At 41.9% G+C, this 24,413-nt stretch overlaps 1 protein-coding gene across 1 annotated transcript in view; it reads left to right on the top strand.

Annotated features, from left to right (window-relative positions):
• SDK1 (sidekick cell adhesion molecule 1) overlaps positions 1 to 24,413 on the top strand; it is a 246,586-nt gene that overhangs the window by 64,357 nt on the left and 157,816 nt on the right. The window contains exons 12-14 of the mRNA XM_038762450.1: positions 1,329 to 1,427; positions 8,527 to 8,718; positions 12,436 to 12,557. Coding sequence (XP_038618378.1) covers positions 1,329 to 1,427; positions 8,527 to 8,718; positions 12,436 to 12,557 — 413 coding nt within the window. The remainder of the gene's footprint in view (positions 1 to 1,328; positions 1,428 to 8,526; positions 8,719 to 12,435; positions 12,558 to 24,413) is intronic.

The following is a 24,413-nucleotide window of genomic DNA, read 5'->3' as shown; positions in this document are numbered from 1 at the left end:
GCGGAGGTAACATTAGAATCGAGGTCCTTCTGACTCCCAGGCCCATGTTTTATCCACTAGACCATGCTGCTTCCATTTGACCTCCAGAAAGTAATGGAGGATGGGTTTGTTATCCCGAAGTGTGTCAAACTTAACATATTTTTAGAATTTACTTACTGGGCTAGAACTTTCAAATTGGATGGAATACCTCCTTTCTAGTTCTGAATTTTTAAGCCCTGCATGGAGGAGAGTGTTTTTAAGGCTAAATCTGAGTTTAACTAAAATTACTTTTAAAAGAGCTTTGACTAGTAAGTGTTGGAGAATGGTCTCAGAGCCTCCCCAGGGGGATGACAAAGAATGGTCTCAGAGTCCCCCTCCCAACCCGGGATGACAACCAATCTATGTTTCCGTAACCGGCCCAGTGACAGGTTTTCCTCTGCAAAGCTCAAGAGGAATAGAGCTTGTGTGGGGGAAAGGAAGAGGAAATGGAATATAAATTTGCTATTTAGTCATTACCAACGAGTTTCAGTAGAGCCAGAGGACAGCATATTTGGGCAGGGATCCAGGAAGCGGAAGCAGAGAGAATACAGAGTGAGCAAAAAACTCTTTTCTAGTTCATCCACTGAAGAAAGAACAGCAAGCTGGATCAAAAATCAGTCAGGATGTCATCCTTGAAGATCAAAATGGAAGGAGATTGGCATGAAGTTGACAGTCATTCTATTTTACACTCTTTTCTACACCAGGGAGCTGAAATTTTTCAAGACTACCTAAGTTAATCCATAAAATACTTTTGAAACTTTCATCCACTTGTATTATATTTTCAGAGTTGGCTTATTTTAAAGTAAGATCTGTGCTAGGAGACTGCTCAAACATGAGTTGGACTGTTCATATCGTGAGTTTGTCTTTGAAGGTAAAAATCCCCCAGCTACATTTTGCTCTTGCTCTGAAATACCCACAACTCAATAATAATCCAGTTTCTCAAAGCAGGGGAGAAGGCTACGAGATATTGTTCTGGAAGAAACAGCATCAGCAATCACTTCGCAGAATCCACCTAGCCTGATTGTTCTAATTAGACTAGTTCAAGGAGTGAAGTTGTGGGTAAGTCGCCAGTCTCTGTAGTTCTTTTCAGAGTTCTGATGAAGACTGGACAAAATACTGTATGTGACAAAGCCAGAGAATTTCTTCACACCTTGCTTTCCCTTGCTCCCTGCAGCTTTTAGCGAGTTTTCTGCAGGTTTCCTTTAGCCCTCGGCTGGGTGTTTTGTGTCCGTGGCCCTCACCTCATCACACGAATTGGATCAGAAGTAAACGGGGCTCTCGGTTAACCCCTTTCCCTTTGTGATTGCTAGAGCCTGGAGCTGTGGGACACCTGAGTTTCACTGAGATTCTGGACACATCTCTCAAGGTCAGCTGGCAGGAGCCTGTAGAGAAAAATGGCATCATTACAGGCAAGTATCACCTGTTTCCCTGAGGGGGTGGAAAATGGAAAGGAAGGAGCGTTGCCATAGTGAAAATGGCTAGATAATAGGGCATTTAGAGAATGTTGCCTAAAGGGAATGTAGACTTCCGCTTACTCTTGAGGGTAATTGAAGTGTCAACCAGGGGCATGTGGCAGAAGGTAAAGATTCAGTTACCACAAGCTCAAGATTGTGACCACTCAAAGAGGAAACAGTAAAAGAAATCAGCTGCTAACTGGGGCATCAGACTTTCAGGTCCCTCATTTGGGCTCCACTTTGTGAAAGTTTCTTAAAACTCTATTTTCTTAAGACTCCATGGGCAGAAAATCACATCAGGCAGTGGATAGTGTTCAGAGAGAAAAAATACAGTTAGTAAAGTCCTTAACCTTTGACCCTACAATTTGGTTACAGTATGAGAGAAGGAATTAGAGATTAGATTCCACATCTTATTTTCAGTGTTCTCCTTGGTCAATCTGATATTTTTCAAGGGGTGCCAAGGTCTGATTAGCACACACTGCACCACTTCAGGTTATTTAGTGCGGCCCGACTCAATGTTGCCTGACTCTTGTGGCATCCTCCTGCCCCCATGGATGTAGACACAAATCTAGAGACTCCAATATCACAAAAGTCACTGGGCCAGCCCGGTGTCAGAGAGCAGCCTCAGGGCCTAGCAGCACTGAATCTTAATTAGCTTGGACTGACTCTTGGTCTGGAGATACCTAGAGTGGGTGGCCACTTCTTAACTTCTTCCTCTCCATATGGTTGTGATTTACTTGGAGGATGGGGCAGCAGTTTGGGTCCGACTCATAGTCAAACAGTGTGGCCTAGGGAAAGAATACAGGCCTTGGAGTCAAAGGACCTGGGTTCAAATGTTGCCTCCATCACCTGCCTGCTGTCACCTTGGGCAAATCAGGTAACTTCTCTGTGTGTCGTGTCCCTGATCTGTAAAATGAGGATTCAATACTAGTTTTCCTTCCTACTTGCAATGTGAGACCCATGTAGGACCTGATGACATTGTATCTTCCGCAGTACTTGGCACACAGTAAGCACTTAACAAATAACCACATTTATTATACCACAATTATATCTTCTCCTGAGTGGAGGAGGCAGAACTGTCCTAAATCCTGTGGTGTTCTGTAGACTTTCAGAGGGTGCTGAGGCAGTGATACTCAGGGTTAACATTTTAATGGTATTTTTAAGTACTTACTATATGCCAGACACATACTAAGAACTGGGTTAGATACAAGGTAATCAGGTTGGACATAGTACCCCATATGGTGCTCACAGTCTTAATTCCCATTTTACAGATTAGGTAACTGAGGCACAGAAAAGTTAAGTGACTTGTTTACGGCCACACTTCTGTTTTGAAGCCGGGACTAGAACTCAGGTCCTTCTGATTCTCAGGCCTAGCTGCTTCTCAGACTAGACTAGATCCTAGTCACCTGCCTTAATCCTCCATCTCTCTAGAGCCATTCAGGAACTCAGAAGACTTGGAATAAGGCTGGGGACTGGTATAGCAAGAATATTCCCCATTCTCTTCTCCTCCTGATCCATCTAGCTGTTATCCAGACGTACTAGTGGCTGAACATTCTTGTATTCTGTTGTCTCATGGGATTTTAAAGTGGTATAGGACCTTGTAGTGCACATTCCACTTTTTCCCATTTTAAAACAGGTTAAGTAGAAAAGTCTGTATTTAAAAGGAGCTTCTAACTCCAGGTCCTCTCTCCCTTCAGTGGAGGCAGCCCTTCACAACAAATAGGTGTAATGTTGCCTCAGTATGATAGGATATCTAAGCTAATGGAGAAGTGGTATCCCTGCTTATGGAGCCCAGAACATCAGGCTGAACATGCCAAGAAAAATGCCAAATGGAAAAGTTGAGAAAAAGCAACATTTTAAATGTTGTTAGAGAGTAGGGGGTGGGAGGGGAGAATAAGATAAGAGTTCAGTTGAATAGTGAAAATACAAATAGCCTGTCCCCAGAATGTGACCCTGCGATGGATATCAATCAGTAGTATTTAATTTACTCTTACTGTGTATGGAGCATTGTATGAAGGGCTTGGGAGAGTGAAATATAACAGACATCAAAGCTAATCCTCCTCGACCTCTCAGCTGCCTTCGACACTGTGGACCACCCCCTTCTCCTCAACACGCTATCCAACCTTGGCTTCACAGACTCTGTCCTCTCCTGGTTCTCCTCTTATCTCTCCAGTCGTTCATTCTCAGTCGCTTTCGCAGGCTCCTCCTCCCCCTCCCATCCCCTTACTGTGGGGGTTCCCCAAGGTTCAGTTCTGGACCCCGTCTGTTCTCGATCTACACTCACTCCTTTGGTGACCTCATTTGCTCCCACGGCTTCAACTATCATCTCTACGCTGATGACACCCAGATCTACATCTCTGCCCCTTCTCTCTCCCCCTCCCTCCAGGCTCGCATCTCCTCCTGCCTTCAGGACATCTCCACCTGTTTGTCTGCCCACCACCTAAAACTCAGCATGTCCAAGACTGAACTCCTTGTCTTCCCTCCCAAACACTGCCCTCTCCCTGACTTTCCCATCACTGTTGACAGCACTACTATCCTTCCCGTCTCATAAGCCCGCAACCTTGGCGTCATTCTCGACTCTGCTCTCTCGTTTACCCCTCACATCCAAGCCGTCACTAAAACCTGCCAGTCTCAGCTCCGCAACATTGCCAAGATCCGCCCTTTCCTCTCCATCCAAACTGCTACCCTGCTCATTCAAGCTCTCATCCTATCCCATCTGGACTACTGCATCAGCCTTCTCTCTGATCTCCCATCCTCATGTTTCTCCCCACTTCAATCCATACTTCATGCTGCTGCCCGGATTGTCTTTGTCCAGAAATGCTCTGGGCATGTTACTCCCCTCCTCAGAAATCTCCAGTGGCTACCAGTCAATCTGCGCATCAGGCAGAAACTCCTCACCCTGGGCTTCAAGGCTCTCCATCACCTCGCCCCCTCCTACCTCTCCTCCCTTCTCTCCTTCTACAGCTCAGCCCGCATCCTCCGCTCCTCTGCTGCTAATCTCCTCACCGTGTCTCGTTCTCGCCTGTCCAGCCATCGACCCCCGGCCCACATCATCCCCCTGGCCTGGAATGCCCTCCCTCTGCCCATCCGCCAAGCTAGCTCTCTTCCTCCCTTCAAGGCCCTACTGAGAGCTCACCTCCTCCAGGTGGCCTTCCCAGACTGAGCCCCTTCCGTCCTCTCCCCCTCGTCCCCCTCTCCATCTCCCCGTCTTACCTCCTTCCCTTCCCCACAGCACCTGTATATATGTATATGTTTTTGTACATATTTATTACTCCATTTATTTATTTATTTATTTTACTTGTACATATCTATTCTATTTATTTTATTTTGTTAATATGTTTGGTTTTGTTCTCTGTCTCCCCCATCTAGACTGTGAGCCCACTCTTGGGTAGGGACTGTCTCTATATGTTTCCAACTTGTACTTCCCAAGCACTTAGTACAGTGCTCTGCACACAGTAAGCGCTCAATAAATACAATTGATTGATTGATCTGTCTGAGAGGTTCGATGAATTTGACTTTTCTTTGGAAAATGATAGAGAAATTCCCATATTCAAATTATTTTTTGAAGCAAACAAGCCAGAGGAAGTAGATCAAAATACGGTAATTGTACAAGGTGGTTTTAGATAATAATAATAATAATTGTGGTATTTGTTAAGCGCTTACTGTATGTCAGGCTCTGTACTAAGTACTGGGGTGGATGCAAGTCCCTGTCCCACGTGGGGCTCACAGTCTCAATCCCCATTTCACAGGTAAGGTAACCAAGGCCCAGTGAAGTGATTTGCCCAAGGTCACACAGCTGACAAGTGGAGAAGCCAGAATTAGAACCCATGACCTTCCGACTCACAGGTCCATGCTTTATCCACTAGGCCATCAAGTTGATAAACAGGATGTAAAAAAATAATTGGGTCTAGATGGCACCTATCTTTGAGTTTTAAAGGAACTTGGTGAGGAAGAACCCCTGGCAAAAGCCTGTAATCTGTCATTACAAATCACCATTATTTAGATGACCACTAGATCACCTATGGGGCTTTCATCTGTGAGCTGGGTTTGCAGGTAATCCTGTGAATTGCATCAGAGAGACTCACATCTGCCTAGAAAATTAGTAAAAATGTATAATTAAGTTTAGGATCAGGGAGCCGCTAGAAGACAACTATAAGGGGAAAATAATGCCTCTGATCTGGTGGAGTTCTTTGAAGGCATTAATAAGGATTTGGCTCCAGGAAATTCAGTGTGCATAATGCAGTTTGATTTTTTCAATTTTTGGTAAGGTTCCATAATAAAGGCTTAAAAAACAGCCCAAGTAACCCAACCTAAGGGTATGTTCTTCTATGGAGAGAATTCTAGCTTAAATATAGGAAGTAAAGGGTGGTAATCAAAGTCCATTTTTCAGGGTGGAAAAGGATAAATAGTGGGGCTTGCTTTGGGAGGTTCAATGCTAAATCAGATTTTGTTTACCACATTCACAGTGATCTAGAAGAAAGAATGTCAGAGAAATCTCTGTTGTCAAATGACAATGCTGTGCTTGTGATAAATTAGTTCATGTGTGTGTTTATGTGGGATGCACTTTGAGATGAAAGGGGCAGCATTTTAATGGAGAAGTTATTTTGATAGCCTTTTCAAATTGTGCTCTAGTAATCCCCCTGATAAATGTTGTAGTTATATGGAATAACATTTACTCCTGTTAAATTCTTGGCATCACTGAAAATGCTTCAAACTGCAGTAGAGCATGACAGTGACCCTGCTTAGGTGTACTTTATGCCCACATTAGAATATTTTCTAAAGAAATTCAACTCGATATCTAGGGTTTGTGAGAGAACCAACAACAGAAGCCTTGGGAAAAAATCCTTATTTCAAGGGCAAGATTCCTCTGAAACTTCCTAGTAATGGCTTAACTTGCCATTGATATTGACACTAGAATCATTTGATTCGTTGAATAGTTGACACCTTATGCAGTCCCTTTTTAAGAGCTTAATTCCCGGTGGAAACTACTTCTTTATCAGTTTTGGCTGATTTAATTCACTGTGACGTCTTTCATTGTGGGCCATGGAATGAGAGGAAAACAGAAAAAGCAGCAAAAAGCAGCTAGCCTCCTTTAGCAAATTGTCCATTGCTCTCATTGTAAATTTCAGTGCCTTGCCCTCTTTCTCTTTGAACCCTGATTTATGAAGGCCAGGATGTGGACAGACAGTTTGTGATTGGATGTACTGCTCTCTTGTAGAGAATTTGCTTCAGATCAACAGGAAATTATTTGTGAAACTCCTCTGATCATTAGTCTTAGTTAAGCAGTAGCTTATAGAGAAGCGAGGAATGCCAAAGCATAACAAAGATTCTGTGACACCTTTTCCTCCCCTCGCTCTCATTAGAGCCAGCTGAAACATTAGCTGCCCAGACCCATTGGATTCCAATATACACATTTCAGGAAGAAACTCAGTAAAACAGAAGACCTGTTTCTCACCCACATGTCCCAAAGTTTTCCCCATCTGTGCATTGTTGGACTTAAAATTTTTTTCTTATTGAGCATTTCTGGTTTGGAACTTTTCACTTTGTTTTATTTTTGTCTTGCCTGATTGGATTTTCAAATGTGAAAATGATTTTCTCTTAAATTTTCTAGTAGTTTGTATTATTGGTTTTAATTCAGATGGAATGCAGTTCTCCTGTAATCTAGTAAGCCCTAAACCCCCTCTTGCTCCAGGTGGGGACAAGATGCTGAATTTTCAGGTATTTTTAGGGATGAAGGATTTCAGTGCATATAACAATGCCTTTCAAATACAGCCAACAAGAACAGCAGGATCTTTTTGCAATCAGATTAGACTCTGCAAATATGATGTTGAACTTCAAATTATTCTGGGGATTGCTTCAGATAAATTCCCCAAAGCCTAGGTGATTGTTTAAAGCTTATCCATAAACATCAAGAAAATTCTGGCTTAGCATGCCACGTAGTCTCTGGAGGATTAAAAAAAATGTGAAAATCATTCCAAGCGTCTCAATTATCTACAAAGACCAAAACAAACAGAAAACTTGGTATCATTAGATGATTTAATGAATTTATTTTTCTTTTTGAGCTAAGACATCACCTTAAAAATTGGACCGGAAACAGATTCTTGTCTTTTCCCAGTTTTTCCTGGATAAATTAATAAATGAACAAATGAAGTACCTTGTCAATTACTGTTGTCACAAAGAGAGAGTTGCTTTCCCTTAGAAGAAACAACACTGGATAATTTAAAGTATTTTGTAGCTTTTCAATATCTCTAAGATTGTACACAAGGGGAAAAAAAAAGGAGTGTTTGTAAAAGTGTTTACCTTAGATTGTATGTCCACAAAATCTTTCATTATTACCATTGTTATAAGCACACTTATGTTCATTCAACCTTCTGAGGGTGTTTTTATTTAGAATTTTCATTTGAGCCAGGTGTTTTATTTTATGATCCTTCTGAACCCCAAACATGGAGGAATCTGGAGTCAAATAAAGTGGGACTATGGCTCTCTCAGGAATGGTAAGATTGAATTGAGTACAGGAGAGAATAAATTTCACTAAGGAAATGATGGACAGGAAAAGAATGTGCAAAGCCAGAAGCAAAATTCATCAACTCAAATGAAAGAAACTTCTTAAAAGCAAAGTATTTTACAAATTAGAAAATTGCTATAAAAATGCTAAATAATAGTAACCATTGAAGGAAAAGGAAGATGAAAAACATAAAAGATAAATATGTCACTTGGCTAGTCGAAATAGAAATGCAGAATTTAAGGTAACCTTATAAATAAGGACAGGAAATTTTATAAAATCTGAATGTTTGGCCTATTTTAAATGTTTTCAAAAAATGAGTCAAAGGATCAAATCAGAACAAAGCGTTACTAGACTGTAAAAGCTTACTAGACTGTAAGCTCATCTCTAGTCTGTAAACTCATTGTGGGCAGGGAATGTGTCTACCAACTCTGCTACATTGTACTCTCCCAAACTCTTAGTACAGTGCTCTGCACACAGTATGCACTCAGTATATACAATTGATTGATTGAAAGGGTTACAGTTCTTTTAATGTTTCATTTTATCTTCTAGGTTATCAGATTTCCTGGGAAGTATATAGTAGAAATGATTCTCGTCTTACACACTCCTTAAATAATGCAACACATGAATATAAAATTAAAGGACTGTCATCTCTCACCACCTACACCATTGATGTGGCAGCTGTTACCATCAAGGGCATTGGGCTGGTAACCTCATCCACCATTTCATCTGGAGTTCCTCCAGGTTAGTAAATTTATTTTGTTAATGTTGTGAATCTAGCTTTACTTCTATTTATTCTGATGACTTGACACCTGTCCACATGTTTTGTTTTGTTATCTGCCTCCCCCTTCTAGACTGTGAGCCCGTTGTTGGGTAGGGACCATCTCTATATGTTGCCAACTTGTATTCCCCAAGCACTTAGTACAGTGCTCTGCACACAGTAAGCACTCAATAAATATGATTGAATGAATGAATGAAGGAGTGAAAGTTTATTATAATGCCCATTCATTGGGACAGGGAACATGTCTACCTACTCCGTTGTATTGTATTCTCCCAAGTGTGTAGTACAGTGCTCGTTACACAGTGAATGCTCAATAAATAAAATTGACTGATTGTGCAGTTTGTAGCATTCCATGTTCATTGGTATCTCAGCACCAGCACTTGCAACTTTGCTATGTTTGGTTTCCCCCTACCCTGATTTTAGTTTTGATTTTGATATCAATTTGGATGGGAGTTGTCATGTTCTCCAACACTGTTGGAAGGAAGAGAATAAGGGGGTCATGGGCTTGGATTCCAGCAGGAGGGATTTAGGTTAGACAAAGAGAAAACTTCCTTATTTTTAAGGACCATGAAAAGCCATAAAGACCCACTAAGGAAAATTATGAAATCTCCTTCAAACAGTGATCTTTCAGAACAACTATAGCTGCTAATAATTTGCTTGGGGCTCATTTTACTTTTCCCAGTCCTGAGAACACTGCTATCTGCTCAGGATAATTGAGATACACTTCTGCCTGGAAGCAGGGAGGTAAAACTACTAACTTTGAAACATCCCCACTACCCATCTCTCTGTTCCTTTAACTAACAATGCACCAAGCACTGTATGAATACCGAGTTAAAATGAGCAAATGAGGGACACTTGTCTTAGGTAAATGGTTGAATTCCAAGGCGTGGAAGGATGTTCAGTTGCATTTGCTACATTTTCAGGGCTGACCATCCATCATTTGAAGGGAAGTCTGAAGTGGCATTGGACAGTCGAATAATCAGATTAGGGATTTGATGATATGACTTTTTTCCATTCGATGCTTAACATCTACATCCCTTTTGTTGAGCAAGGAGATGCTTAAAACACCAACAGATGCAAGAAATATAAACGAACGTTTTAAAATCTTACTTTTGCCTTTGATTGGGCATTATTGGTCCCCAAATCATTACATGTATTCAAAGCCAGCTCTTGGAGAGGGTGAACTTTTGTTTATATGTACATATCTACTTTTGCAAATGTTCTTATAAACTACTATTTTTCCTAGTCTTAATGTCTGTGTCTCTCTGTAGACTGTAAGCACCATGTGGGCATGGATCACATCTGCCAACTCCGTTGTTCTCTCCCAAGTGCTTAGTACAATGCTCTGCACACAGTAAAAACTCAATAAATGCCATTGATTGATGGATTGGTGAACCCAGGGCCACCGGTTTGAAGGAGATGTCATTTAGGGTCCCTTCACTCCCCAAACATAGGAGATCCCAAGGGCCAAGGCCTGGGATGTCTACCTGCTGCTTCTTTCCTTACCCCAAGGGTGGCCCAGACTGGGGATGGAAGAGGAAAAGAGAAGACTTAAAGACCATAGTGTCTTGACCCTCCCAATAGTTCAGTTCTGTAAATCACCCACTTCCTGGATTGGGCACAGGAAAATTAGTTCTTCCATGATGTGGTTTAAGGGGTGGCTTAGGGACTGGAATTGCGGATAATTCCTTTCTTTTTGACCACCCAAACTTTCCATTTTGTAAATATTTTTGTCTAGCTCTCAGTTAGAAGGTAAAGTCTAGACTGACAGGGAATGTATCCTGTGCATCTATCGTGTTTTCCCAAGCTGGGTACAGTGCATTGTACCCAACAGGTGCACAATAAATACCTTTACTACTTCTTTCCTTCTATCTGGGACCACAAATCCAGTTTATCTAGGATCATCAAACTGCTATCAGCCCAGCAATTAGAGGTGAAAAGGGCCCTTGAAACCCTTTAATACTCACAGATGTCAATATCAGATTGATAATGTTATTTTATCATCCCTTTGTGAAGCTTCAGCCTGCAGGAAATTTGGAAATTGTTCCCCTGACTAACACATAATGCTTCTAAAAGCTTTTTATGCTATTCATTACATTTCCTTTTCCTTAATTTTATCCAATTACCCTTCATTAGTTTCCTTTGCATTACACTAATTCTGCTACTTCATTTTTATTAGCACCCTTCAGATTAATTACTGTAAAAAATCTTTTTAAAGTCAGATTGTCACTCCAGGCAGAATGATGTTGGACCAAATGTGGATTGTTACTCTGGTGCTTGTATCCTGCTAGATCAAGGGTGACCTCATGTTATAAGAATCTCAATGCCCCAAACCCAGCCATCCCCATATTTTGTGAACAGGATTACAAAATGCCGAATCCTGTACATTGGTTTGAGTCTTGGATACTGATCTTTTACCTGAGGCCACACTCTTCTCATCTACATCCTGTTGCCAAGGCAAGTAGGTAAAGGCAACAGGACATAGCTAGGCATACTGGGTTCAAGGCTCCTGGCCCAAGGCTAGAGCTTCTCGGTCAGGATTCTGAGCCATTGAAGTGATAGGAAGAATTGTGCCCCTACTGCCTCCTCATGTGACTGGGGGTGTATGTTAGCAAGCACAGTTCCCGGTCTAGATGTCCTCCTCCGTACCCCACCATCCCTCCTCCTCCGGTTCATCTGGGATATTCTGGAAATGAGAATCTTAGCTTCTTGCCCAATAGGAGGAAAGCTCCCACCCTCCTTGGGAACAGAGCCTAGCCAAGCTGTCGTAAAGGTGAAGGGGAGTGAGAAAGTTGGAGTTTGTTGTTTGCTGTGAGGTCCTGGCTTCCTGTTTTCCCTGAGATCCAGCCAGAAGGGTGGGGTAATGTATTTTGCTCTGCCCAAGCTTTCCACAGATGAAAAGGAAGTTAGAATGGGTTAATTTGGTCATTATCTAAATTCAGAGGTTATTTTAGAACAAAACCTAATTCCCAGTTTTCCCCCAAACAGAGCTCTCCACAACTCCTGTCCTAGCCACATGACTTGTTAATCAGATCTCCAGTTTGGCCCTGGCAATCTTAAAGCTCCAGGGCTCTAAGTATTACTGTGCAGATCTTGTCTTTAGTAGTCTCGATTGTGGTTTTCTCCCATTTTTAGTACCAATTAAATCCTGACTTTGATCTTGGCTGGTTTGGGAGTCTGTTCTAGTCATTGTCGCTGGTGTCTAAATTGGATCAGTAGAGCTCCTAATTCCATAATTCCTATAGTTTTAAATATAGAATAGCTGGTAATGGTCCTTATTTATGGTTAGAAAGCAAAGCAAGTCCACATTTTGATCCAATGAGTAAAAATCTTCACTGAAGTGTGATAAGCAGAACTACATGGATGTGTGTCAGTCAGTCAATCATATTTATTGAGCACTCACTGTGTACAGAGCACTGTACTAAGCACTTGGGGGAGTACAATACAATAGATTTGTTAGACACGATTTCTGTCCACAAGGAACCACCACAAAATATTTCTCATGAAGCCATGCTCCTCCTATTGCCCAGATTTCTGCTAGTAAATTTCTCACAGGTTAAGATGCAGGGTGTCAATATTTACCTCTATATGAACACAATCATTGATACATATGACATATTTTTCCCTATATTCCAACTTGATTTAAGTTTCCACTTCTTCCATAATTTTTTCACCTTTAGAACTTCCTGGCGCCCCATCAAATCTGGTGATTTCCAATATCAGCCCTCGCTCAGCCACTCTTCAGTTCCGGCCTGGTTATGATGGGAAAACCTCTATTTCCAAGTGGATAGTTGAAGGCCAGGTATGTGTTTCATTTGAAACCATGAGGTAAGGTTCCTAGTGTACACTTTTATCTTTCTTGGCATTGCAGCAGAGGGATAATTGGGTGACATCTTATCAGGTGGTAGGACTTGGGGTTAGTTTCAGACACAGGGAGAGTTGAAGTATTTGGGAACCTGGAGAAGGTTTGGGGGAAGGGCACAGAGTGGAGGCAAAGGAATGGAGACTCCTGGGACAACTGGGTGGATACGAGGCAAGGGAAGAGATGGGGCTGGGCTTCAGAACGGAGTCCATATTAGCTATCAAGAGTTTCAATACAGCACTACCAATGAGGAATTTATATTAGATCCATTGTCTTGATTAAATGCTAATTACACAGCGTACATGGCATATTTAGTCAAAATTGTGGGTGGTCTTGTGATAAATGAATTCCAGTGCTTAGTTAAAGGTGGTGATTTCTAATGTAAACCTTTCTTGTTGTTATTGTTAAAAATGTTTAAGTTGAGGCTGTAAAAGAAAATAAAGTCCCCACTGATGGAGTCTGAAGTCCATAATGCCCAGTTGAACTTCTTTCATCTGTAAATAGAAACTTGGTTTTTAATTCCATTAAGTTGGAATTGCAGGCTTCCACCCAGATTTTGGGGATGAAGCCAGGGTCAGATTAATGTAGGGGCTCAAATGTTTATGGGGGCCTCAGCCAACCCACAAAGTCACATCCCCTCTTGACCTAGCCAACGTAGCTGCTGCTTGAGACATTATGAAGGTGGAGTTCTTCTCAAAACAGCCTCAGCAAGGTAGCCCATGCCAGCTTATAGCTCTGACTCTTTATGGAGACTCCATCCTTTAAATTGCTGGGAGTGGAATCTGCATGTCCCCAGGAGCTCCTTTAAAATCCCAAGTACTTCAGCCTCCCCTCCTTTCAGATAGGTGCTAATCATCACTACCCCTGACCCTAACTCTTCATCTCTGGGGGGACTCTTGCTGGTTCTTGGTTGCAGAGATTATTAAACTGATAATGAGCAGGAGAAAAGTGTGTTTGATGTTCAAATAGTGTAGCAATAATAGTATTAAGCATTTACTGTGTGCCCTTACTAAACCCCTGGAGAGTACACAGGTAGGAATTAGACATGGTCCCTGCCCCTCAGGGGACTCACAGTCTAAGACCTGTCACGTGTGTGTGTGTGTGTGTGTGTGTGTGTGTGTGTGTTTACTCATTAGAGAAGCAGCTCAGTGGAAAGAGCCCGGGCTTTGGAGTCAGAGGTCATGGGTTCAAATCCCAGCTCCTCCACTTGTCAGCTGTGTGACTTTGGGCAAGTCACTTAACTTCTCTGGGCCTCAGTTCCCTCATCTGTAAAATGGGGATTAAGACTGTGAGCCCCCTGTGGGACATCCTAATTGCCTTGTAACCTCCCCAGCACTTAGAACAATGTTCTGCACATAGTAAGCACTTAATAAATGTTATTATTATTATTATTATTATTATTATTATTATTATTATTATTATGTACTGCTGCTGAAGTGTGACTGGGGAAAGATTACTCTACCTTCCCGACACCCAGTCCTGCAGCAGCCTCTTTTACTTTCAGAAGAGCAAGCCGCAGGCCAAAGCTGGGAAAGGGGAGGAGAGACATGTCTGGAAATGCCATTTGATCGTGGCAGGGTCCCACCTGTATCCTGTTCCCTCTTTTCCTCTCGACCTCTCCCCTTCACCCCCATCCAAATAAAAGAGCTCTTTGTTTCAGCTGTTGAGACCACCTACTGTTTCCCTCCAGTAAACTCCTTGTGGGCAGGGAACATGTCTATGGAATCTATTGCACTGTATTAATTCTTTCAATCATATTTATTGTGTGCTTACTGTGTGCAGAGCACTGTACCAAGTGCTTGGGAAGTACAAGTTGGCAACATATAGAGATGGTCCCTACCCACAATGGGCTCACTGTATCCCCTCAAGTGCTTAGTGTGGTGCTCTGCACACACGAAGTGCTCTGTAAGTATGATTGATTGATTGATCAATCGATCCTTGCCACCCCTTTGGTGGTGTTGTAATGTCATCAAGAACGTCTTATCTCCCCACCCAAACCCTGTCATCCCCTTGTCTTTCCCATCACTGTAGGCAATGCCACTATTCTCCCTGTCTCATAAGCCTGTAACATTGGCATTATTTTTGACTCATCTTTTGAATTCAACCCACACGTTCAATCTGTCATGGAATTGTCAGTTCTACCTTCACGACATCTCTAGAATCCACCCTTTCATCCCCATCCAAACTACTACCACCTGATCCAAGCACTCATTATTGCTCACCTTGAATACTGCATCAGCCTCCTCACTGCATCCTGATTCTCCCCTCTCCAGTTCCTACTTTACTCTGCTGCCCTGGTCATTTTTCCCAAAAAAAATTCAGTCCCTATCTCATTGCTTCTCAAAAACCTTCAATGGTTGCCCATCCACCTCTGCGTCAAACAGAAATGCTTTACCATTGGCTTTAAGGCACTCAATCAGTTATCCACTTCCTACCTAACCTCACTGATCTACTACTACCCAACCTGCATACTCTTCTTCTCTAACACCAACCTACTATCTGTACCTCGATCTCATCTACATTATCCTCTTGCCCACGTTCTTCTTCTGTCCTGGAGCTCCCTCCCCCTTTATATTTGACAGTCCACTACTCTCCCCACCTTCAAAATCCTCCCAAAGGCCTCCCCATTGTAACCCCTATCCACCCTTCCCTCAGCATTGATTATGAACTTGGCTTTGTACCTGTTAAGTATTTTGATACTCACTTCAGCCCCACAGAACTTACAGAAATATTCTTATACTCTACTATTCCCCCTGTCCCTAATGTATTTTAATGTCCGGCTCCCCCTGTAGACTGTAAGCTCCATGTGGGCAAAGATCATGTCTACCAACTCTGTTGCATTGTACTTTCTCAAGTGCTTCGTGCTCAATAAATATCATTAATTGATTGATTGAAAGATCACATGTGTGTGTGTGTGGTGGGAGGGGGTTCATAGATGATGCAGCCCAGGACCCCAACTTGTGTTAATTATGCCCTGCGTGCAGCATCAAGTAAATAAAGAAATCCAATATAATGAATAATGATTTGTCATACAAAATATGTAATTACATTCAGGCTCCCCCTACCCCCACCCCTTCTAGACAGTGAGCCCATTGTTGAGAAGGGACCATCCCTACATGTTACCAATTTATACTTCCCAAGCTCTTAGTACAGTGCTCTGCACACAGTAAGGGCTCAATAAATATAATTGAATGAATGAATGGTTTTGGACAGTGTATTCCTTCCCTGCAATGTGCCAAGGTTTTTGGTGAAGACCTTTTCAGTGATCCTGGATACAGTCTTTGTTTGCTTATAACACTAGCCCTCTTCATTCTGCTTTATGTTAAGAAATATAGATTTGTCTTTCATTCTCCAATATCAAATACTGCTGCCATACTGTAGTTTCATTGAAATGATTAATTCTCTTCTCCTGAGCAGGTTGAACTAGCTTTCAAATACATATGCATTTATCAGAAAATAATATTACTTAATTTTGTTAGCTAATAAAATTTTAACCTTCTGTAAAGTGGCAGAGAAAGGTTTAGGGAGAGAGAAACCACCTCATCTCACTGTAATTAGCCACAGAGTTTCAGTAGTTTGGGGCAAAAGTGCAAATATTTGTGCATTGTGGCTTAGTGGAAAGAGCACAGGCTTGGGAGCCAGAGGAAGTGGGTTCTAATTCTAACCCCACCACTTGTCTGCTGTGTGACCTTGGGTAAGTCACTTCAGTTCTCTGTGCCTCAGTTACCTCATCCTTAAAATGTGGATTAAGACTGTGAGCCCCATGTAGGACAACCTGATTACCTTGTGTCTATCCCAGTGCTTAGAACAGTGCTTGGCACATAGTAAGCATTTGACAAATACCATCATTGCTATTATTGTTTATGGTCACAGATGGGACAACAAGCACTTAGTCCCAGTAATCCAGTGGGAGACATTTTGCAGTGCACACCTTCTGCGTTTACTGGGTGCTGGTGCAGTGGATTGTCCCTTGGTCATTTTGGGAGAGCTGAGAGTGGGGTCAAAAAAGAGGCAAGACCAGAAGAAGGATGAGAGGATAAAAGAAAATAGATGGGACAGAAGAGAGAGGAGCAAAGTGGGAACATTAGATTGTAAACTTCCAAACAGAAACCATGTCTTTTACTTATGTTGTATGTTCTCAAGTGCCTAGTACAGCACTTTCCACCCAGTAGGGCTTCAGTAAGTAATCTTGATGGGAAGAAAAGAGATGAAGAATGAGAGGGAGAGAGGGGAAAAGGAGGGAACAGGTAGAGGGAAGAAATAGGGGAAGAAGAGTAAATGAAGGGAATCGGAGAGCATGCCACCAGTACCCCTTATCGCATATTTGGGGTATTTGTTGAGCACTTTCTCTGGGTGCAGAGCACTGTACTGAGCTCTGAGAGTACAGTGAAGTTGGTAGACACCATCTCTGCCCTCAAGGCTGTTACAATTACTGTGTACGCCTGCATCAAAGTGATGGTGGCTGTGACAACTTGGCCCAGAATAGGCCAACATACTGAGAGTTTTCCCAGTCATGTAAGTGCCACCAGAACCCAAGTGAAAGGAATAGACTCCACATGATATATAATTCTTCCCCAAGAAGGGACAAAAAACCATGGTGGCCATGAAAACATCCTTTCTACTAGCTACTTACTTATTTATGTTAATGTCTGTCTCCCCCTCTAGACTGTAAGCTCATTGTGGGCAGGAAATGAGTTTGTTTATTGTTGTATTGTACTCTCCCAAGCACTTAGTACAGTGCTTTGCATCCAGTAAGTGCTCAATAAATGCGATTGAATTAATTATTTCTTATCCCAGCACACCAGGGTGTCCTGTGTATGGCAAGCTGAAGGGTTCATAACCCCAGCAGAGAAAAAGGAGACCTTTCTACAGTGAGTTTTAGCAGGAAGCCCTGGGCCAAGAGGGAGGATGTGTTGGCTAAATCAATCAATCAATCAATCAATCGTATTTATTGATTGTCCCATAGGCCTCTAGTCCATAGTAATAGCCACATCTGTCACACAGTACTGCAGCTGGGTGTGAGCCTGCCTGCCACCAAAAATTGTGAGGGCAGACTGAAGAGTGGCTTTTTCCCCTTCTGCAGTTCAGGAGTCCACATCCTGTGCAGTGTTTTGGGAGAATTAAACACTGGAATTTTGGGGGACTTGTTAATTTATAATCTACTATGTTATGAAACACACCTCACAAATACAGGTAGCATGAATGTGAATAATGATAATAATGATAACTGTGATATTTGTTAAGTTCTTACTATGTGTTGAGCACTGGTACTAAGGTCTGGAGTAGGATCAGAATGATCAGGTCCTACATGGGACCTCACAATCCAAGTAGATGAAAGAACAGGTATGAATCCCCATTTTGCAGATGAGACACAGAGAAGTGAAGTAACTTGCCCAAGGTCACACAGCAGACAAGTGGTACAGCCAGGATTAGAACCCAGGTCCTCTGACTCCCAGGCCCGGGCTCTTTCCACTAGGCCACACTGCTTCTCCTAGACCACCCTGCTTCTCCTGAATCTGCCTGAAAGATGTACAACCAATGTCCATTCTAATCTTGTTTTCATTTTTCTGTCCCAGGTCCTCATCATCTTGACTTCATTTTTTTCCCCATTACATCTCACCCTAAGAAAAGTTCTCGTTTCACAGCAAGCATTTTGTAAAACCTGCATCAGCTTAGATTTTTATCAAGATTTGTCTTACTTAGATTTCATTACATAGATTTTGATGGCTTTAGTGAATTATAGAATGAAAGATCCAAATCAACAAGAAGCTCATTGAAAGCTCCAATGATAAGCTCATATTCTATCAAGCAAACACAGCGAGTTTAAATATAGGTATTTCTAATCTAAGAAGGACTTTGTAAATCAGTGACTTGTGGCATATTGTGAGCAAACATCTTCCAACTCATATTTTTAAGGCAAAAGCATTCAATTTTAATGTTATGAATTTTCATTGTCTTACTACAGCTTGCATACTATTGCAGCAAATAAGCAAATAAGATCACATTTACATTTTTGAATTTTACAGACCTTTCCATTGTAGAGATTTTCATGGTACAGTGTTTCATACAAAGAAAGCTGTGCTTTAGTTACAGTTCCCCCCCCCCCAAAAAAAAATTGAAAATTTTGCATAACAGTTGCCATTTCGTAAAATAACCTATCTGACAGAGGTTTTTGAAGTGAATGAAATAAACCTGGATTCTCTAGCAGTATTTTCTGTAATTAATAAGTGAAATGTATTCCTGTAAATAGTCACTGAGGAATCCACACAAACTATTTATATAAATTGGCAATTCTCAGCCCCTGAGCATTGCCATTGTGGATCCTTCCTGCTTTATTTATTCTTGCTTTAATCAATGCATTGTATTTTATTAAGCACTTATTCTGTGCAGATTACTGTACTTAGCACTTGGGAGAGTACAAAAAGCTAATAGACACAATCTGCCATCTACAGAGTATAATTATGGTATTTGTTAAGGGCTTACTATGTGCCAGGCACTGTACAGAGAAGCAGCGTGGCTCAGTGGAAAGAGCCCGGGCTTTGGAGTCAGAGGTCATGGGTTCAAATCCAGGCTCTGCCAATTGTCAGCTGTGTGACCTTGGGCAAGTCACTTCACTTCTCTGTGCCTCAGTTACCTCATCTGTAAAATGGGGATTAAGATTGTGAGCCCCACGTGGGACAACCTGATCGCCATGTATCCCCCCAGCGCTTAGAACAGTGCTTTGCACATAGTAAGTACTTAACAAATACCATCATTATTATTGCTAAGCACTGGTGGTAATACAAGTAAATTAGGTTGGACTCAGTCCTTGTCCCACATGGGGTTTATAGTCTTAATCCCCATTTTACAGATGAGGTAAGTGAGGCACAGAGAAGTGAAGTGACTTGCCCAAGGTCACACAGCAGACAAATGGCAGAATCGGGATTAGAACCCATGACCTTCTGAATCTCAGCACCTTGCTCTCTCCTCTAGGTCACAATAAGCACAGCCCCAGAGCATTTAGGTGACATATCCTTATACTCTGCTGCTTCCCCTATCTGTAATTATGTTAATGTGTGTCTCTCCCACTAGACTGTAAACTCTTTGAAGGCTGGGATAGTATCTTCCAACTCTGTTGTATAGTTCTGCACATAGTAAGCACTCGATAAAAACCACTGACTACACCTAAGTGCTGCAGGGATGAGGGTGAGTTGAGAGTCATTGACTCAGAGATGGTAGATGTGAGAGCAGATTTTTCTCCCAAGGGAATGGGATGAAAAATAGAAGGGGACCCAGAACAGAGCCTTGTGGGACTCCCACAGGTGGGATTGAGTGGCAGAGGAAGATCAGCAAAAGAGACTGAGATTTAGGAAGAGAATCAGGAAGAGGGCAGTGTGAAACAAACCAAGTTTAAGTAGTGTTTCCCGGAGAAGGCGGTGTTCCACAGTAACAAAGGCTTTCTTAGAGATCAAGGAGTAATGGGACAGAGTAGAGAATTTTTAAATGTTTGTGAGCAGATCCCTTTGGCTGGCACAGTTTGAAACAAGTTAAAAAAAAATAGTATCCCTTGTTTTCTCAAACCAATAACACTAACAAAACCAACACTTCTGCCACAAAGGCTATGAGATTTCCTTATGCAAGTTCATAACCACAAAGGGATTATCTGAAGGCTCTTTCTCTTAATCTTAATCTTAAAGGAAGCAGCGTGGCTCAGTGGAAAGAGCACGGGCGTGGGAGCCAGTGGTCATGGGTTCTAATCCCGGCTCCGCCACTTGTCAGCTGTGGGACTTTGGACAAGTCACTAAACTTCTCTGGGCCTCAGTTACCCCATCTGTAAAATGGGGATGAGGACTGTGAGCCCCACGTGGGACAACCTGATCACCTTGTATCCCCCTCAGCGCTTAGAACAGCGCTTTGCACAGAGTAAGTGCTTAACAAATGCCATTATTATTATTATTAATTATCTGTTCCACTCAGTTGAGGGAATCTCTTCTGTCCATCATTGAGAGAAAGACTATTCCAAGTGACCCATGATATCGTGATTGCTATTTTTAAATGCATTCATATTGAGGTGTTTGAAAGCTGGGTCCATATCAGACATGATTGAAGGCCCCAAAATTTTCTCTGACCAACTATGGTGAGTTTTATCAATCAGTCAATATCTGGTATTTATTGAGTGCCTACTGAAATCAAAGCCACGTGCTAAGTGATTAGAAAGCATACAGAAGCAAACCACAGCTTCCCTGACCACAAGGTGGTTACTGTGTCATGAAGAAGAACCTGAGAACCTTATTTTCAGATATTAGAAAAGTAGGAAAAATGCTTATCTAAGCACTTATTCTGTCCTGCCTGGACTACTGCATCTGCCTCCTTGCTTGACACCCCCTTGCCTCCTGTCTCTTCCCGCTCCAGTTCATACTTTACTCTGCTGCCTGGATAATTTTTCTATTAAAAAATCCTATTCAGCCCATGCCTCCCCAGTCCTCAAGAACCTCCAGTGGTTACTTACCCATCTCCACATCAGACAGAAACTCCTTACCATTAGCTTTAAAGAACCCAATCACTTTGCCTCGTCCTACCTTGCTTTCCTACTACAACCCAACCTACTCACTGTACCTCAGACTCATCTATCTCACAGACAACCCCTCGCCCACTTCCTCCCTCTGGCCTGGAACCCCTTTCTCTTTGTATTCAACAGGTTGTCCCTCTCCCCACTTTCAAGGCCTTATTAAAATCATATCTCCTTCAAGACGTTTTCCCTAACCAGGTCCTCATATCCCCTACTTCCTCTCCTTTCTGTATCATGTATGCTCTTGGATTTTTATCCTTAAACACTTGGTATTCACCCCACCCTCGGCTCCACTGCACTTCTCTACATATCCATAATTTATTTGAATGCCTGTGTCCCTTTCTATATTGTAAATTCCTTGTGGGCTGGGAACATGTCTATCAACTCTGTTGTATTGTACTCTCCCAAGAGCTTAGTATGAGGCTGTGCACACAGTAAGTACTCAATAAATCTCATTGATTGATTACTGGATCATGAAGGATTTTGCCTGATGAATGTGTGGTAGCACAAAATCGTCAGTACCTCGTGGAATGGAGTCATAATACCTCATCTGTACAGACCCTCAAGTATTCCTTTGAATTTATTAGGCCCAGAGTGCATCTCAGCATTGGCTGTGCTAGGTGGTTTTGCCTGGCTTTGCTCTGAGCTCAGGAGGGAACTTTTCTCCCCGGGTTTTCCTCCAGAAGGAAAAAATCCTTCCCTTCCCTCCCCTGTTGGTTGGTCCCTGTGTGCTTCCTTCAAAATTTACTACCTGCCCTCTTCCACCAGGAGGTAGCATAGCCTAGTGGAAAGAATGAGGGACCATTAAGCACTTAGTACAGTGCTCTGCACACAGTAAGCCCTCAATAAATACGATTGAATGAATGGTCAGAAGATCTGTGTTCTAATCTCAGCTGGGATTTTGGGCAAGTCACTTAAACTCATTGGGCCTCAGTTTTGTCATCTGTCAAATGGGGTTAAGGCACCTGCTCTCCATTTCCCTTAGACTGTGTGCCCCTTTTAGGACAGGGACAGGATCATCTTGTAAACACTTGAATGTACCCCATTGCTTAGCACAATGCTTGGCTCAGAATAGGCTCCGTATAAGTACAATGATCATTATATGATCAACTAGCGTCGCCTTTTTTACACTTTTTGCAGTGGCATGTGAATTTGCAAGGACATGGCTTTTTTCTGATCCATTGAGGATCTTGTAAGCCTTAAAGCCTAAACCTAGATACAGGTCTGGGTTATAGGAAGGAATCTCTGTATTTGGGGTTCATTCAAGTAAAATGGTGACATCCCCTAGCTGAAAGTCAGGGTATGCAGGAATTCTCAGCTTTTCTCAAGGTGTCAATACTAAACTAACCTAAGTAATGTTTAGGAAGGATTGCCACTTGGAAGTGCCACCCTGACCCTCTTGATTTCATTTTGCATAATAATGTATATAGACTAGCATAAATTAAATACACAGCAGTGTAGAGGTTCATTCTTAAAGAGTTGCTATCACTGGTGCATTGTCAACTTAGAAAGACATAACAAGTGGTATTCAGCAGGGATCAGTCCTGGGCCCACTGCTATTTAATATTTTCATCAGCGATCAGGATGATGGAATGGAGAACAGGCTCATTAAGTTTGAAGATGAAGTTGAGCTGGGAGGGGGACCGGCATTTTAGAGGATGGGATTAAAATTCTAAATTACCTTAGTAAATTGAAGTAGCCAGAAACAAACTGGATGAATTTCAGTGAGGTTCAAAACAAGGTAGTCCTGTAAAGGTGGTGAAACACACTGCACAAATGCAAAATGGGGAAGCAAATGACTTGCATAAATATAATAGAAAACTATTCAGGGGTTATAATGGATGATAAACCAACGTGTGTCAGTAGGTAGTACTGTTAATTTCAAAGAAAAGGTGCCTAGCAGAAAGATAGGCTGTAGGTTTGGGCAGTGAGACTTCAATCATATTCCTCATTTGTCCGACCCTTGCTAGTGACCTCGGCTCCACAGTTCAATAATGATGATGATGATAAAAATGGGTGTGGTATATTAAGCACTTACAATGTACCAAGAATTGTACTAAGCACTAGTTTAGATACAATAAAGCAGATAGGACACAGTCCCTGTCCCACTTGGGGCTTGCAGTCTAAGGGGGAGGGAAAACAGGTATTCAACCACATTTTACAGATGAGGTAACAGAGGCATAGAAAAGTCATGTAACTTGCTCAGTGTCACCCAGCAGCCAGCAAGCAGAGCTGGGATTAGAATCTAGGTGTCCCGACTCCCAAGCCAGTGCTCTTTTCACTCCATGCTAATTCTCCTAGTATGGGAAATTTGTATTCAGGTTTAGAGAGATAAGTAAATCTTTCGTGAAAACGTCAAGATCTCTGCACACAGAATGTGTTCAATAAGGACCATTATTGATGGATTGGGTGCAGTACATTGTGAAGTGCACATGAAGAGTTTTTTTGTTGTTTTTTTTTAATGCAGGACCCATTTATGGCCAAAGCTACCACAGCCAAGTGCTGATGCTCTGCCATAGCTCCGTGTATTTGATGACTGCAACCCACACATGGAAAAACAAAGATATTTTTCATTCTCCTTCCAGCTCTCCCCACAAAGCATTTTCTAACCATGCTTAAATATCCCAGAATCTGGATTTTGATCAGCTAATTGGGTCACTCCATTTCTTCACTGTAGACAAGTGCTAGGCACGGAAGATAAGTGTCTGTCCGTATTTCCATTGTAATAATCCCCTGCTTTATAGCTGAATGTCTTTTTTGTAATATAAAGGAAAAGTGGACATTATTTTTGAATAGTCTATCATGTGAAGGATGGAGAGCTGTCATCAGTTCTAATGACTCCTTCAATAATAATAATAATATGGTCAGCTGTGGAAATTCATAGAGACCGCCCTCTCCTTTTGTTCTACTATAATGTCCCTGCCTGGGTGTTTAGGTGCAATGATGATAGATGTGAATAAGATACCTACTTAGATATTTCTAAATGTTTATTGTTTTCTTGATTGTCCATAATAACACCTTTACAATGATTTCTTTCTCTCATTTCTGGCCCTGGGCAATAGAGAAAATCCGTAGAAGTTTAATGGTTTAAATTGGCTTCATTGTCCATTAGGGTATCATCCTCTTGGTGCCAGTGTGTGATTTTTTTTAAAAACACTACATCAAAGTAAAATGCCCCTATAAAATTGCAATCTCAAAAAGAACTTAAAAGAATTGTTCACAAAAGGGATTTTTTTATGGCAGTATAA

The sequence above is a fragment of the Tachyglossus aculeatus genome, chromosome 21 (genome assembly GCF_015852505.1).
Source record: "Tachyglossus aculeatus isolate mTacAcu1 chromosome 21, mTacAcu1.pri, whole genome shotgun sequence".
In the NCBI taxonomy this organism is placed as follows: domain Eukaryota; kingdom Metazoa; phylum Chordata; class Mammalia; order Monotremata; family Tachyglossidae; genus Tachyglossus; species Tachyglossus aculeatus.
This window is presented reverse-complemented; position numbering and strand designations above follow the sequence as displayed.